The sequence below is a fragment of the Eretmochelys imbricata genome, chromosome 22, assembly GCF_965152235.1.
Source record: "Eretmochelys imbricata isolate rEreImb1 chromosome 22, rEreImb1.hap1, whole genome shotgun sequence".
Classification (NCBI taxonomy): domain Eukaryota; kingdom Metazoa; phylum Chordata; order Testudines; family Cheloniidae; genus Eretmochelys; species Eretmochelys imbricata.
The window spans coordinates 16744348-16760842 of NC_135593.1; the positions used below are offsets into that span (position 1 = coordinate 16744348).

A 16495-nucleotide genomic window follows, 5' to 3' on the forward strand; every position below is an offset into this window, starting at 1 on the left:
TATACAGGCAATATATCAAAGCCAGTGGCAAAGAAATCTGACTGGGAAATGGAACCAGTGTTCCTAAACATGTTTATTAAAATAGCCAGATTTGGAGCTTGAGAACTTAAAGAAAAAATCCTGGGGCAGATCCTCAGGTAGAGAAACCCCATGGGCTTCTCTAACTCCACATTTTCCTCTGCTGTTTTGTAGATAAATATTTTCGTTTCAGGGGCCTCTCTGTAGCAAAGAAAAACACCGCTGAAGTGGAATTGTCAATTTCTCTTCTCATCCTCTGGCAAGCAGTCTGTGCTGGGAATGGTAAGGCTGTGTAATCAGCATTAATCATTGTTAATGTACTGCTAATATGGCACTGACGACATCTGAAATTATTGTTTTCAATTAATATCACTCCCCAGAGAACTTGGGTCTAGACCTTGTAGCACACCACAGATTTACAGGTCAGATGCAACTGCTGCAGGCATAGAGCTAGCAGAAAATACAATTATGGCAGTGGATCCCCTAGGCAATGAAATTATTATCCATTTTAATGGATGGCTTAAAGCTATTGCAGAGGCTGAAGTGAGCTGCTGTTCTGGGGTCATCAGTTGGTCTTGGGTTCATGTCTTCCATCATTAGTACCTATTTGTCAGGAGCAAATTCTTCCCTGTTTGCTGGAATTTCTAGTTCTAGTTAGCTAATGTCGGGAGTGGTGTGCAGCAACAAAGGCTTGCAACCAGCCCCTTCTAGGGCTGTGCACACGTGCACCTCAACAAACAAAGCCAGTGCAGAACAGCAAGGAGAAGTCATTTGCTGTTTATCTTCTTGAGTATTCTGTTGTCTGGAGTAAATGTGAGCCTTAGTGATGTTTTGCAGTGTGTTTTTGATCCGTTCCGGCCTAACTTTTAAAACAGAGGGCCAGATACCTAGCTGGTGTAAATCAACATAGCTCTGTTGACTTTGTAGCTACTTAAATTAAAATTGTGGCTCATTGTGTCTGACTGTGGATGATTTTGGCTTGCATTCTGCCCATTCTTCTAATTTTGAAGCTTTCATTCCATTTTATTATATGGTATGAAGGGCCCATTGAGACAGACAGACAGACAGTTTGGCACTTTCTTATCTGTTCTTGTAAAATGGGAAGCCAGAGGACATCTAATAGTGCAAGCAAAATTTTGTTCTCTTGCCCTGGAAGTTCCATGCAGATACCAAGAGTGGTAGCAAAATATTGGTGGTGAGACTCCATGTACAATTTCTCTGTGGAATAGTATTAAACTCATGGGAAGATCCATATTTTTTTTTTTGTTTATGCTCTTTTTGGAAACTGAGGTCCTTTTTCTTAAACCAGTTACAGCAATGCATGGCTGAATGCCATAAATAGGTGCCACTGTAGCATGATAAAGTACGCCTTGTTAAGGCCCAGAAAATCTGTTTTCACCTGCACAGCATACTGGGTGTGTAACAGGACCCTCAATCTTGTAATTCTAGAGGGGTTGTAGGTAGGCAGAAAGGGAATAGCAAGGTAAGGGATGGTATACCAAATGGCACAGAAGGAAAATATTGAACATTTTGAAGACTTGGGGCCAAAATGCACATTTATTTACACCCCACGTGACCCAGCTAATATCCAAGAGGTTGAACTGGTGCAAATGACAGCAGATTTTGAATAGTGCGTGAATATGCTAAGGGACCAGCTGCTTTGTCCTTTTTGGAGAGTCTGAGTAATGGATGGAGGAGGGCAGTACTCTAGCCTTGTCTTTTCCTGATATGATATTATGTGACATGAACACTCCTGTATGCCAGTCATGTAGAGTAAGGGCCCTGTGTGGATGAAATAAAGATAATAATACATTTGAATGATTTTCTACAGGTTCTGATTTAATTGCTGTAGAGGGATTTTATGGCACATGATGTACGACGCAGACCTTTTCTTTTTCAGAGGAGAATCAGCGATTGTTGTTAACTCACCCTGATGTGAATGTGCAGCTCCCCGTGCTGCTATCATCTGACGTGCCTGATATCCAGAAGCAGAGCTTGGCATTGCTGTCTCTGTACTCTCAGACTGAGAATGGAAGAAGTCTGCTGATCAGGCACCAGAACCTAACCAAGTACTGTATTCTGCTAGAATCCATAAACAGTTGTACACTTGCAGTCCACAGCTAAAGGATAACATACAACAAGGAACTCATGCTTAGCCTTGTCACTCAGGAAGTTGAAATTTATGGCCCAAATCAACTAGATTAGAATTATTGGATTCCTGGACAAAATTTCCAACACCATTATCTCCAGGTCATCCAAACCCATAGGGGGAGCACTTCAGTATCCACATCTTATCTAAGGGAAAATAAAGTCCAGCCCAGGGGTCGGCAACCTTTGGCATGCAGCCCATCAGGGTAACCCACTGGCGGGCCGCAAGATGTTTTGTTTACGACCATCCGCAGGCACAGCCCCCTACAGCGTCCAGTGGCTGCAGTTCGCTGTTCTCGGCCAGTGGGAGCTGCGGGAAGCAACGCCAGTGGATTACCCTGATGGGCTGCAAGTAGAAGGTTGCCGACCCCTGGTCCAGGCAAAAAAGGTGTCCAGAAGCTAAATTCTCCCTTGGGTGGACCTTCTGTGGCTCCCTCCAGTGGCAGAGCTAATGGGAGAGTGACTCTTCCCACCTGGCAGACTTTGTGGCATCTTTTCAAGCCAACAGGTATAATTAAAGTGGCACCACTGATTACCATCACGTGCCCCGCGGTTCCACCACTGCTCAAAACCTGGCTCTGCTACTGGCTCCCATGGTCATATTTGATACTAACTGGGCAGAGTGCCACATATGCATTGAAGGCTGCAGTGATGTTGGAGAGAATTTTGGCCTGAAAACAGGGAATGTCTTCTATAGCTCTGGCTCGTGACTTCAACAGCACAGAACATCTCATGAATTTGAACCTAGCCCAGGTGAACAGTGGCTGAAAGTCAGTTCCCTCTGATGGCGATTTCGTGACCTCTGTCAAATGAATATGGTAATCTCATCCCACTTCCTGTGTTCTTGTTCAGGAGACAAAAATCACCAATACAGGTGGCAATAATTGGCACAATTGTTGTCTGCCTCAGCATTGGAGGCCGGAGACTGACTAGGCCAGGGATGCTTAACTCCACTCTTCCTTAAAGGTATCCCCAGATCAGGAGTGAGGCACAGTAACAGGGAAGCTTGGACTTCAGCTCTCTACCCATCTTAGGTACTTATGTGGCCTCCATTTCCACCTCACAATCTTTAATGCGTTTATACTCACTGTACCCCTGAGAGGCAATTGCCTCTGTTACAGATGAGGAACTGAGGCACAGAGGGACCAAGTGACTTATCTGAGGTCACTCAGGAAGTCTGTGGCTGAGCAGGAGATTTAAACCCAAGTCTCTTGCGTTCCAGTGCCCACTGGCTAGTGACCTAACCACAGGGTATTAGAGCGCTTCAGGCACCTTTCACCAGTACTAAGTTCACAAACTAACAACAAAAAAATTCTTGAATTCCCCCAAGTCATGCCTGATTTCTTCAGCTTGTCACCAGAACTATCTCTGGACAGTTTCTGAAGTGACAGGCCCAGCTGAGCAAACGCACTAAAACAAAGAGAGCAGCAATGTGAGAGGAATACCATGCAACATGCTTCAACTTAGGATAGTTAGCAATGTGGGGAAAGACATCCTAACTTTCTGCAGCACATGGCAGATTTCACATCCAAGCATGTTTTCACAGTTGAATAGAAAAGGGCTTGTTACTGGAAAAGTTTAGATAACCTCAGGGCACCTCTCAAGTAACCTTTCCTTAGGTGATAATCAAATATGTGCACTTCTCTCTCTTCATCAAGAGTTTATTAGGTTATCTTTGAATGTGTTGAGTTTCAAGCTGAGTCTCTCATTGTCCAGTAACTGAAATTTATGATTTTTCAGAGGATTGCAATGACTCACTGAATGGAGAAAGAAACCACAGTCAATTATCTCTGTTACTGTACCATTGCCTACTGCTACAATTAAACAGAGAATAAATTTTAATGGACTGGTTTAAATGAAATAGTTGGAAATAATTGATGAGCAGAAAAGATTAAACAGATGTACATACTTTAGTAAAGTATGTACAACATTAATCCAGAGACATTTTTAATCAAAAGGAAGGTTAAAGAGATGAGCCATGTCTGAAGGAAAGTTTGGATGCATTTATTAATAATGTCAATTTTTTCATGGTGTAAAATATCATGACAGCTCCTTGTGTCTACTTGTGAAGAAAGAGTCTGTGCATGATTGTCAAAAAAGAGTCAGGTGTGCAAAATGCACACGTTCAGCTGATTCTCCTAGGTGTTGTGTATCCACAATTGCAATGGAAGTCACTGAGAGCTGCAGGTGCATGGTCACGGCTCACTTGTATGTTTAAACCAGTGTAAATGGTGGATTCTCTGTAACTTGAAGTCTTTAAATCATGATTTGAGGACTTCAGTAACTCAGCCAGAGGTTAGGGGTCTGTTACAGGAGCGAATGGGTGAGGTTCTGTATCCTGCATTGTGCAGGAGGTCGGACTAGACAATCATGATGGTCCTTCTGACTTTAAGGTCTATGAGTCTAAGTGACTAAGCTTTAATCTCTCTCAAAGTCAAAGGATTTAGGCTCCTAAATCAGTTAAGTGCTTTTGAAAACTTTACACCAGATTCTCAGCTGTGTAAATCAGCTTGGCTTCCTGATTTAAAACCAACTGAGGATTTGTCCCTAAATCTCTATGGGACGTAGGCTCCTAAATCAGTTAGGTGCTCTTGTAAATGTTGCCCCTGGTGCATATTTGTATAATCTATCTGACATGAGCATTATTAACTTTCTTACAGGTGGCTGCAGATGCTGATTGCATTCGTCAGTGTTATGGATGACAGAGCTAGCTCTGCCATGAGCCTGCTATCTAACCTAATCAAGGAGGAAAAGTAACTTGTACTACTTAAACCATTCACTTTTTTAGAATTGTGAGGTCATTTGATTAGCCCCAGAATATACAACGCTAAGTCAGAAAAAAACAACCTGCGGAGCTGCATATAGAATACTCTTTTCATGTGTCTGATAGGGCAAAGAACCATTTCATGCTTGTGCTATTAAATACAAGGCCTTGGCAAAAATGGAAGGATTTTTTCATCTTGCACTTTTTACAAGAGAGTAACCTGAGGTTTTCCACTCTCACCAGTGTCACTCCATTGGATTTGCACAAGTGTGGCTGAGGGCACTCCTTAACTCTTACATAGTAAGGAAGTTTTTATGCAAAATTAAAACCGGATATTGGGAAAACCAAGGATGTATGGTTTTGTGTAAAATTGCATTTATATTGTTATTTTGAATCCTCTCCAGTTGGGATAAGATTAGAGCCAGCCTTTTGGTTGCTACAAGGTGCATTTTTCTGTGCTAATTTTGTCTAGATCCACAACTGGCTGATGAATATTGCTTTGCCAACAGGTTCAAAATCCAGTGTCGTATCAAACTTTCCACAAGTGTTTTGCCTCTGTTCGCACAGTTGTTGGTAAGAAAGAGCCTAGTTTTTCCATATTTTGCATGAAAAGTGCTGTTTGCATAATTTCTGCTCTATCAGTTCCTTTTAGCCTTGGGGCTGATTGTTCACATCTGGAATTCACATGATTCTTCAGTCCTAAGAATGTAAGAATTGCCATGCTGAATCATCTCAGGATCCTTCCAGTCCAGTAGCTGCAAGAAATCCCACAACTGCTTGCTACAGGGCATCCTACCCCTAGGGAAAGTTTCCTCCCCAATATTTAGAAGTTGGCTTATGCTCTGAAGTAAGAAAGCAACTTTACAAAACTCCTGAGATGAAATCCTGGCTCTAACAAAGCCAGTAGCAAAACTTCCATTGACTTCAGTGGGGCCAAGATTTCACCCTGTGTGAGGGTTTTTTTTCCCCCCAATCCTTTTTGTGACTTTGGATACACTTGTCACTAACTAGTTCACCCTGTCCCAGATTCAAATGTCTCATTGACTGATTTTTATTCTATGTGTTTCCTATTTAGGGAGATATGGATCTGAAGACAACTTTAGGTCACAAATTAAATGGGTTTAGTGGTTTGATCTTTTCTTTAGCCATAGTTTATTCACATTTCAAATGCATAGTCCTTTAATAGGCCTCTGTTGGAATAGGAGGAGGTGGTTCAGGTTAGGCATGGGTTGCATTAGACAAAAATGGATATAATGAGAAGGAAAAACTCTCTCTACTGTTTGAAATGAGTGACAAGAAAATGGAACAATAGCTGGGATTCACCTGTTTTTGTTTTCCCTTTGAAAATATGTTAAAATTGTTAACTGTCACTACCCTTGGGTCTGTCACGCTGTTTGGACACGATCTGGTGGGGGAGGGAGTTTTATCATTTTGAGGTCAAGAGGCAGAGAGACAATTGCTAGTTCCCCACTGGTGTAAATTTTCGAAACGATATGCAGGGATTTAGCTCTGTGGCTTCAGTCAAGGTAATTTGCCAAGTATGATGCACCTCTGTGATTTATATGAAAGGAGTAATTACAGAGTTCCTGTTTCCACAGCTAAAGCAGCAGGAATAACAATGACAAAGGAGTATTCTGCACTTTATTATTGTTTCATCACTGTTGTCCTGAATATTCTTTCTCTCTACTCTTTTGTTTTTAAAGAAAACCGTCAACCAGGTGAACCAGCCAGCCCTTGCCCAGTGCATTGACACCATGGGGGACCTGTGTGCTGATGCAGTCATCCGACTGCAGATGGCTGAAAACCAGGAATGCTGGCAGGCCTGTTTAAAGCTTGTGGTAATTAACTTAATGAATACTACTGGTTCAACAGTGTTTCCTCCAGAGATCTCAGAGCGTCTGACAATTATTGATCGGTAGGCAGATGTGAGGTGGGCTGAGGACATCCATGATTTTGAACCTGTTCATTTTGAATCAGATGCTGAGTAATCTCTTCTTCTCTGTGTAGGATGAGTGTTGCTTCACTGGCAACTCAGCAGGATACCAAGAGTGTTTGTTCGCAGTGCTGGGCCTGATGATGAACTTATCCCTGGAATCAAATTTGGTCATTCAGGTATGGCATGCAAAGTTTACTGATATTCTGAAGAAGCTTCCTGATTGCTTTTACCACTTACCTGAAGCCTCAAAGCTGCAGGAACAGTTCCAGCCCCTTTCTCTCTCATTTATTGTATTTGGACCTTATCCAATGCCCACTGAAGTTAATGGGAGTCTTTGCAATCTCAGAGCATTTAGATGGACTAGGAGGCTGGAAGGAGAACTACTGTGGTCATTCTACTGGTGGATATTGAGAATCTCTTAGTCTGCGTTGGGAAGGAAAGTTTAATTACACTGTTACGGATCAGGAACATCTGTTTCAAATGGCTGTTGCACAGCAGACATGGGAGTGAACTTCGGGGCTCAAGAGCTAGCACCCAGGCAGTTAACATTCTGTTCTACCAAGGCTCTTCACCCTGTCCCCTTTTTCCCTCTGTAAAATGATTAATGTGAGAAGAACTCTGGGATCCTTTTTGATTACGCTCTTTTTTTAACATAAACATTTAATGTTTCCTTAATATTTTGTGGCAGAAAGTACAGTGTAAAGTTCCTCTCTACAGCCTGACCAGTGGAAATCTGAATGATGCACATTCATTCCTCTCCACCAAGGAAAGGTTGTATTCTATTTCACGATCTCAACTATATTGCCTGAGTGCAAGTTTGGGGCCTGATCCAAAGCTCATTGAAGCCAAAACTACCCATGCCCTAAGGATTGAAGGGGAGATTTCTCAACTGCACAAATGGCAATTAGGCACCTTACTGTCCATTGTGGCTGTGGAAATCTCCCTTGAAAGCTTCCTTGCCATGTGATTGCCTTCTTAATGCCATTTCTAATTAAAGCCTGATTGTGACCCTTTAGACCTGAATTTCTAATACTGCTTATTGTTTCAGGAACATGCTGTGGATGTTAGCAGGAGATGTTTGTCTCTGCTTGGCAGTAAAGATGGAAGGATTGTGACGGTAAGTGGATACCTATGAGCTAAGGGAAGATTGTGTAACCAACCCTGCACTAAATTCGCAGCTTCAGGCCCTGAATTTACAACTGAATTCTTTAGGTCAAGCTGTTGCACCCATGTGGATTTAGCTCTGTGGCTCCAGTCAAGATAATCTGCACAATCAGGATCAAGGTCATAATGATCCTAAAGCCAAGATTTTTTTTTTTTTAATGTGTTATTGATGTAGAACCCAAATTCAACTTGGTTCTCTGCCTTGCTCTGTTTTGGACTTTTATTTTCATGTAAGAGGCTCTCTGTGTTCTGTGACTGGAACATCTTGTCAGGGATTTTTTACAATGTATTATCACCAGGATGGTTTTAGTTATTAAAATTCTTCCAGAGATAGGCAAAGAAATGAATCCAGAAGCAAAGCACCAACTGCAGACTCGGTGTCTTCTGTTTCAGCTGTTGTGCTTGAATCATTTCCAGGGTATTGTACCCCAGTCCATACATGTGTGTAACTCCCATTCATGCCAGCTCTTCCAAGGCAAGCTGGTGGCGCTTATGTGGTGTCAGCTGGGAATATCTCTCCTCTGACTGAACGAATACAAGCCATGCTGATCTATTTTACTTACTACCACTCCGAAACAGTGGTAGCTCTACTGAGCTGCTTTTAACTCTTCCCATAGTTCAAGCTGGCGGGAGTCATGCTGAAGCTTGGAATCACCTCTCCCTAGGCTGAGCCATTAGGAGCTTTGCTGAGTTTGGGTCTAGATACTAAAATGAGCAACATGCTAAAGCTATTGTTCTGTAATAACATTTCCTTAAGGATATATATTTTTCTTGCCCCTTTAATTCCCACTTTGGCCTTACCCAGCCACCTACACAAACAAAGGACTTATTGGGACGCCTAATAAAAGAGCACAGGGCAGAAAGACGTAATCGCATAACAGAAAAGTCATTACCTTTTAATTTTTTTATTTTTATTAAGAGAGCCATTGGGGTTCTAAGTCACATCTTGCCAGCGAGCTCAATGGCAGTAGAAGAGGCGGTGACAGGAGGTGTGGTGAAGAGAATGCTTAGATTCTTGAAGGTAATTTCCTGAACTGATTCCACTTCATAGCACTCCCACAGAGTCAGGGTTTTCCCTGGGACTGAAGAAATCCCACCCTATTATATTTATTACGTGTTCTTCTTTTCTCTGTTTAGAGAACCCCACCTGTAAAAATGTGAAGGAGACACAGAGGAATCTTACAGGACTGACTGGAAACAGGGCATTGCTTTTATAGATATTACATCCCCTATAAATCATTTGGGTTTATGTCACTAACTGAACATTCAGAAAAGTGTCCTTATCCAATGCCCAAAAGCTTCAAAGGTGAAATAAATTAATTGAAAGTCTGTAAAGCCACAACCAGTCTCCCTTCAAATCCTTTCTTAAGACTCGTTTCTGTGGTGATGCCAGCTGAGAAGGTTTAGGTAGGGATTGTGATCACTCCTGCTGAACAGCGTGTTAAACAGACAGTATGCACATAGCTAGTATATACAAAAGCATACACACATGCTGCCTTCTCCCTTGCCCGTGTTTCACCCGTCTGTTGTTTCTTGTCTTTAACTAAGGCCCCAATTCTGTAACTGTCCATGTGGGGCAGACACCTGTGCTCAGATGTAGCCCAACTTCAGTCAGTGGGGCTCTCAGCAAACACAGGAGTCCACTGATGCAGATCCAGTTGGATCCTAATATAGGGAGCTTGGTTCAGAGCCCATGGAAGTAAACAGGAACTTTTCCACTGAATCTTAAATGAACGGTGGAACAAGTCAGGGGGCTGTGATTTTAATATGTCTGTATAGCATCCAGGAGATCGGAGCCCAGGCCTGGTTGGGGCTCTAGGTATTCCTGTAATACAAATAATAAGTGGCATGGAAAAGTACAACGCCAGCTTCAGCTTTTGTAACTGGCATGGTAACGGAGTTAATTACCAATTTTGAAATGAGTCCAATACCAGAGCTTTGACTTTGGTCGTACCTGTGTGTTCCGTGCAGGGAGAAGATGGCTTTTGCCACTTTGAGCACTATCTAAGAACATAGAAGCTAATGTGGCCCATGTGTATGTGCTCAAAGCTCTTAATTTCAAATGTCACTTGCAAAACAAAAGATATCCAGTGGGCTGGTGACTCAATGGCAGATGCACTAGCTTTTCATCTCCTGAAGTGATTTAAGATTGCAGTGTTCACAGAGCAGAGAGAACAAACGAGTTTCGTACATGGAAGTATAAAGAAAGACCTTTGTGGGGTAGTAAATCTAGCCCTTTGATGGATTTATTCCCTTATCAGCTATTCATTTATGACAATGCTCTTTTTTAATTTAAATTTGCGTAGCAGATTTATTCCTGCCGGTGTACATAGTCCTATCAAAGGTCAGATGATTATAGCAAGAGAGTTTGAGTTGCTGAAAGTCTATTTCTGTGCATAGTTATGAGCTGGTGGGTTTAAAAGAGATATCAGCATCTCCTAGAAGGATCTTGATTTGATACTTATGCCCAGGCATAAAGCATCCACAAACAATCTTCCAGTACTTGAGATGTTCTCTCTGTTCTTACAAAAGTTGTGATGTGTGGACTGTAAATTATATATGTATTTTTTTTTAATCCTAATTAAAATCAAGGCTGGTGGACAGACCACATCCTGTTATGCTATAAAGACCCTTGCTGTCTGTACTCAAAGCAACAGCCAGGCTCGAGAGGAGGTGGTGAACTCAGATAAAAGTAAGTGACAACTTTATTAGCCCGAGATTGAATGCAGAGGTTTATCCCAGGGCTCCCATCACAGAAACACTCTTTCCTCTAAAATGGAGCTGAGCATTAATTCTGTTAAACTCCCATATGGATGCCACCATGTTTACAGAAAAATGTACCATTTCACTTCCTAGCTTAGTGCTTCATTCGCCTTCCAGCCATGTGCAAGTGGAAATGTGCACAGCAGATAATGAATGTAGAATATGGAGGCTGCACTTAGCTTAGTAAAATGGCTCGATCTGCAGATCCCCAGACTGGGAGAAATACACTGAACAACATTTAACGGGAATTAATCCAGTCAGCAGTTTACTAGAAAAGGCTAAAGAAATAGGTTCAGATTTCCCAGTGCAGCAGCTGAAGAAAGATACTTAAACCATAGTTAGGCATCTGAAAAAGTGGCCTCACTTTTAGAGGTAGCATGCAGCTCCAGCTCCCTTGGACTGCAAGTTTGAAAGATTGGCCTAAGTAAAATAACAGAGGGTGGAAGGAGTGTCACCACAAACGTTTCCTTCGTGTTAGTGCCTTTAAGTCTTTCTGAGTTATCAGCACTTGAGTATGTAGTTGTGATCGTGTGCAGTACCACTGTTCAGAACATTTGAAAATCTAGCTTTAGTCCATTCCACTCTGCAGGACCTTAGAATGCCTGTGTTATACCTGAACCTGGCCAGCACCTTTTGGATCACCTGGTCCAACTGCCGATGTCATTATTGGATCGCAGTAGACATCTGCCTCTACTATTTCTGAATGTTGCTATTGCTGAGTTGAGATTCTCTTTCTGAGCAGCGAATTCCAATCTCAGATATGCCTCATTGCGCTCAGAAAGATGCATGGTGTCACATCTTTCTTTTTCCTCTTCTTGGGCCATACCACCTTATTTTGATGATCTCCGCTAATATGGATTATCCCTTTCCTTCCTGTCAGACTAATTCTTATGGCTCTGTAGGTATCTTTTTATAGTATTTTCATCCTGCTCCCTCTATCTATATAAATTAAGCTTGCCTCAGTTTTCTTTGACTACTACTAATAATAATAATAACCAGCCCGCATGTAGTCACTCTTCATTGTCAGATTTCAAAGCACTGTGCAAAGGTAGACAGGCGTTATTATCCACCACTTACAGATGGAGAAACTAAGCTGAGGGGTCAAGAGACTTGCCCAAGGTCACCCACCTAGTCAATGGGAGAGATGAAAATAGAGTCTAGATCTCCTGACTTACAGGCCATTGTCTGATCCACTGGCCCCAACAGTCTGGAAGCAAAAGACCTGCTTCTGCTGTTCTGTGTCTGGTAACTTCAGATGCAGAACTGAGTAAAACTTTATCCCACAGGGGCTCAGTGCTTTGGAGTTTCCTCTAGGAACTCCAGAGACCTTAATCCTAATTGCATGACTAACCAACTCTTTGTTAAGGACAGACTGAGTGCAGATCATGTTGATAAAAGTAAAAGATCATTTAATTCCAAACTCTATGCTTCTCTTTCCCTTTTGTTCGGCTGGGTAATGAGATACAGTGTGGTGCCCTATTAATGTGAGAAGATGAGATGACAAGGAAACAGCATAATGAAGCTGGGGTTTATTTATTTGCAAGTTCATTCTTGCAGGGGGTTCAGAGCAGATCTCTAGGTTTTTAGATCTTTATTTCTCACTAGCCAATTACAAAGAAATATTTGAGAGCTTTCTTTCCTGGTAGCATCAAGGGAAAGATTTCAAAGTCAAGAGGAACTTGAACCCTAAGGACTCTGGCCCATTAAAAGCCACTTGGAGCACCTTCTCTCCTTTTTACACCCCATGTAAGTGCTGTTAATTGATGTGGTGTGTGGAAAGATGCACATCCTCTCTTCATGTTACTAATAATGCTACAATGTGATGCTTTCCAACCAAGCTCTGGGTGTTCATCTTGTGCTAAGTCACATTATACTGTCAGCTCAGTTCAGCAGTCCAGATTTTGTTTTGCTGCCGGGAGCCCTTTTAGGTCAAGCTGTAGTTCTCTGACATTAAACTGCATTCCAATCGGGCTAGCAAGTTCAGCTTCTGAAATGGATCGTTGTTGGTGCCCCTGCTGCGGTCTGGAGCAGCCCAGCTTCTCGGGAGCTATTGTCACAGCAGAACAAAAGAGAAAGGATGATGTGATTAGGAAGAACAGAAGGGACGATGTAAGAAAAATCAGAGCAGATTTGTGTAGCCCGTGGGGGATCTTCAGCATGAGAAGGACATCATTTTTTTGTTTGTTTTTTTTTTTTAAAGCAGCCTCTCTGAATGCTGTTTGGAACCTGTGGCCTTAGGAGATGCTGCTGCTGTTTGCAGGAGCTGCCAACAGCGCCACAGCTCCATATCAAGATGATGTGCTAGTGTATATTGGCATAGCTCCACTGAAGCTGGCAGAGCTGTGCTGATTTAGGCCACCTGAGGATCTGGCTGTCTGCATTGCGCTTTTTTTGTTGGTTTTGGTTCTGGTTCTGGTTGTTGTTTTTTTTTGGTGGTGGTCTTAGTGCAGTGGCTTTCCATCTTAGCACGGCTGTAGATGCATAAACTGAGCTTATGCTGCCAGAAGGGGGCTTGGACTTTGAATTTCAGATTCAGTGCAGAACTCCGTGGCCAGCAGGAGTACAGCGAAGGGAGGACACTCAGGGGAGAGGAAAGAAGAGCTTGTTGCACAGCTGTCAGGCCCCGCTCTGATCGCACTCAGAATGGTATTAATTCTCTGCATGGGAACCACACCTGGCTCTCAGCTGGAGAAGAGGAGGTTGATGCAATTCATTCCCTCCTTTTCCATTTGCCACTGAGCCATGATGGGAGACTAGATTGTTTCCTCAGGGGTTGGTGTCAGTGATGCTCAGTGAAATGAGCACAAGCGACTTGGTTGACCTATTCCCGGATACCAAGATCTTGTGCTTGGCGATCCACTCCACAGAGCAAGCAGCCTGCAACTCCTCCCAAAACTGGGTCTTGGGTCTGGGGGGGACAGCCCCATGTGATGGGGTGTTGCCATGCTTCATGCTCTCCTTTTCATTTGCATTTTCTTCTCTGTCCAGTTTCCAGTGCTGACTAGTTATTGCTGCCACCATGGTATCAGATGTCACTATTCCATTCTGCCATCCATTTTCAAAGAGCTATTTCTGCTGGTGTCTCTGGGGCCTGGCCCTCTGCTGGACGTACCTTCCAAGTTGTTCCTTTCTCTTTTCCCAGAGTTTGATGTGTTGCTGAAGCTCTTGGCCTCCGAGAACGAGATGGTGGTGGGGAACGCTGCTTTTTGCCTAAGCAGATGCTTCGAAGTACCTGGAGCTGCTTCGTCCCTGCTGAATTCCAACATTGTGATGATCTTATTAAAACATGCAGGTGGTGAAGCCAAGAAAACCTCTGTGCAAAAGAACGCGGCAGTTGCTTTAGGAAAGCTCTGCACTGCCGAGCCAAGGTATTATGGGGCTGATTATTATCCTTGGGCACCATCCAGCCTATGTGACGTCTTCCTAAAAATATATATATATATTAAGGCACCAGGGCTTGAAAAACTAACCAGGTACCTACTAGCTAGAGAGCTAACTCTACCACCAGAGGTCTGTGGAAAAGACGGGAGACCCAGCAGCAGGGACCGAGGTAAACCAGGGACCCCAGAGCCATGCGGATACCATGTATGTTACAGATAGAGTGAGAGAGCCATCAACTTCCCTCTAGCTGGGATTCCCACCAGGTTTTGTCCCTGAGTCCTGCCTGGAGGCTCCAAATTTCATTTCAGTCATGGCAAGTACATTGGCATTCTCACCATTCTGTGCGCTCAGCTGCTTGTAGGGAGGCAAGCCATCTCTCTCTTTTCCTCCTAATTTCTTACTTTCTTGGAGGGAGAGATTGTCTCCTCATCTCCCTCTTTTATGGGTGTTAGGATGGGTGCTCTCTGGACATTCCCCCACCTCGTGCCTCCTTGGGCAGGTGCTGTCTGCCCCTGTATCCTGACAGGGAGTAGAGAGCTCTCATGCCGTCTCCTGGCGGGAGGGACAGAGGGGGCATGCTGTCAGTTTCGTATTCTGTATGCTTGGAGCCTTATGGGCAGCACAGGCTCATTCGTCCGGAGCATCACCAGACATGTGTCGGCTTCCCTCGGCTGCTGCAGCAGATTCACAGGCTCTGGCCAGCAGAGCAGACCCGGAGCTTTCCATAGGGATGATTGTCTGATGGAAAACTTACTTTCCACAAAATCAAAACTTGTCTGCCAGAATATTTCAGTGTTGTTGGGAAAACTGTTCCCAGATCCCTTGCACCTCTGTAGACCCAGCTCCCTGGCTCTGGAGCAGCCCACCAGATCCCCTGCCCCAGAGCCAGGGCTTCCAGCTCCTCAGCGGCCCAGATGCCCTGGGAGCCTTGACTCCCCATTGAGTGGGTTTCTAGGGCCGTCTCAGAAATGTTTAGAAAAAGTCAAAACAAAATGTTTTATGAGCATGAGGGAGTGTGAAAGCCTGGGGTAGAGGATCCCAGGGCTTAAAATGGGGTTGTGTGATAGTTGTCCATCTAGTGCATATAATAGTTCCAGCTAAACCCATCTAGCTGTAGTCAGTATCGCAGTGCATGTATGCCCTTTGCTTTTGCTGCCTGGAGTGTCTTAGCAGGCAGCGTGTTAATTGTCCACGTTGCTGTCTGAATGGGTCTTTGCATGTTGGTGAAGCCAGAAGACACTGGATGTCTGTGTTGTTCACTGTTGGTTTGCTTGGATAGCTTTCTGGGAATCGTTTTACACGGCTCTATAATGTTGCTTCTGTTGAAAGAATGAAAGAGGAAGGAATGATATGACAAATTGTAGAGATCAGAGAAGTGACCTGAGAGCAAAACAAGAGCGTAAACGTCTGGAAAGAATGTCTACAGAGAGACGGAGAGGTCCTAGCAGACTGCACATTACCCATTAATTGCTGTACACCCTGCAGTCCAGTCATCGGAGCTGAGCATGGACATACTAATATATATGCTGAGCTACTGAATAAAGATCAGGGTGTAAGGTTTTGGCTTCCCAGTTGATGAGTTCTTCACTTCTGCCAGTTAGAGCAAATGTTCCCAAATTGAATCTTTCAGCAGAGAAAATGTAATGCAAACCCTTGATCAGAAGCTGCTAGAGAGTAAAAGGGAGAGACCTCACTCTTACTACTTCTACTGACCTTAGATGTCTGCTGTAATAGATTAAAACCTACTATTCTGCTTGGACATTTTTATAAAGTATCTCTGTGTGTTTAATGTTCTTTTATTTTCTCCTGCTGTGTGGGGAACAGTAATATATAAGCTTTGTCTGTCTTGCTCCCCTCTTATGGAGAATCTGTTGGATAAGGTATTAACGATTCCCGACAGCTTGTGCATGGGATGTAATAGAGCAATGGAAGTTTAGATTTCTTGCATTGTCAGTCCTATGCCATCCTTGCCGACATCTGATCCTTGCTTTCTTTTGTGGTTGTTGCAGGCATATTCTTCAACTGCGGGAGCTCAATGGAATGGCAATCATTAACTCTTCTATGAAATACGTGCAAGGTCTTTGAATTACCCAAATGTTTTTGAATATAGGTTGTTAATACTGTAGTATTCTGTTTGCTGTTGCTCATTCTTCTCTAATAAAAATTCTTCAAAGAGACTAGACAGTCGTTCAATCCTTTATCAAACTGCAACTCCCATGGCCAGGGGAATGAAAGTCAGTTCTTTGGCACCATACCACCTCTCAGACCAGATCAGACCTCTGGTCCATCTTATCCAGTTTCCAGGCTCTGACATTGGCCAG

The 16495-nt window shown here is 43.3% G+C and overlaps 1 protein-coding gene across 1 annotated transcript in view; it reads left to right on the plus strand.

Moving 5' to 3' along the window:
- TTC12 (tetratricopeptide repeat domain 12) overlaps positions 1-16266 on the plus strand; it is a 31003-nt gene extending 14737 nt beyond the window's left edge. The window contains exons 11-21 of the mRNA XM_077839842.1: positions 212-300; positions 1919-2087; positions 4827-4919; positions 5440-5503; positions 6634-6768; positions 6938-7042; positions 7915-7983; positions 8950-9051; positions 10623-10722; positions 13936-14161; positions 16184-16266. Coding sequence (XP_077695968.1) covers positions 212-300; positions 1919-2087; positions 4827-4919; positions 5440-5503; positions 6634-6768; positions 6938-7042; positions 7915-7983; positions 8950-9051; positions 10623-10722; positions 13936-14161; positions 16184-16259 — 1228 coding nt within the window. The 3' untranslated portion in view covers positions 16260-16266. The remainder of the gene's footprint in view (positions 1-211; positions 301-1918; positions 2088-4826; positions 4920-5439; positions 5504-6633; positions 6769-6937; positions 7043-7914; positions 7984-8949; positions 9052-10622; positions 10723-13935; positions 14162-16183) is intronic.
- Positions 16267-16495: the final 229 nt, after the last annotated feature.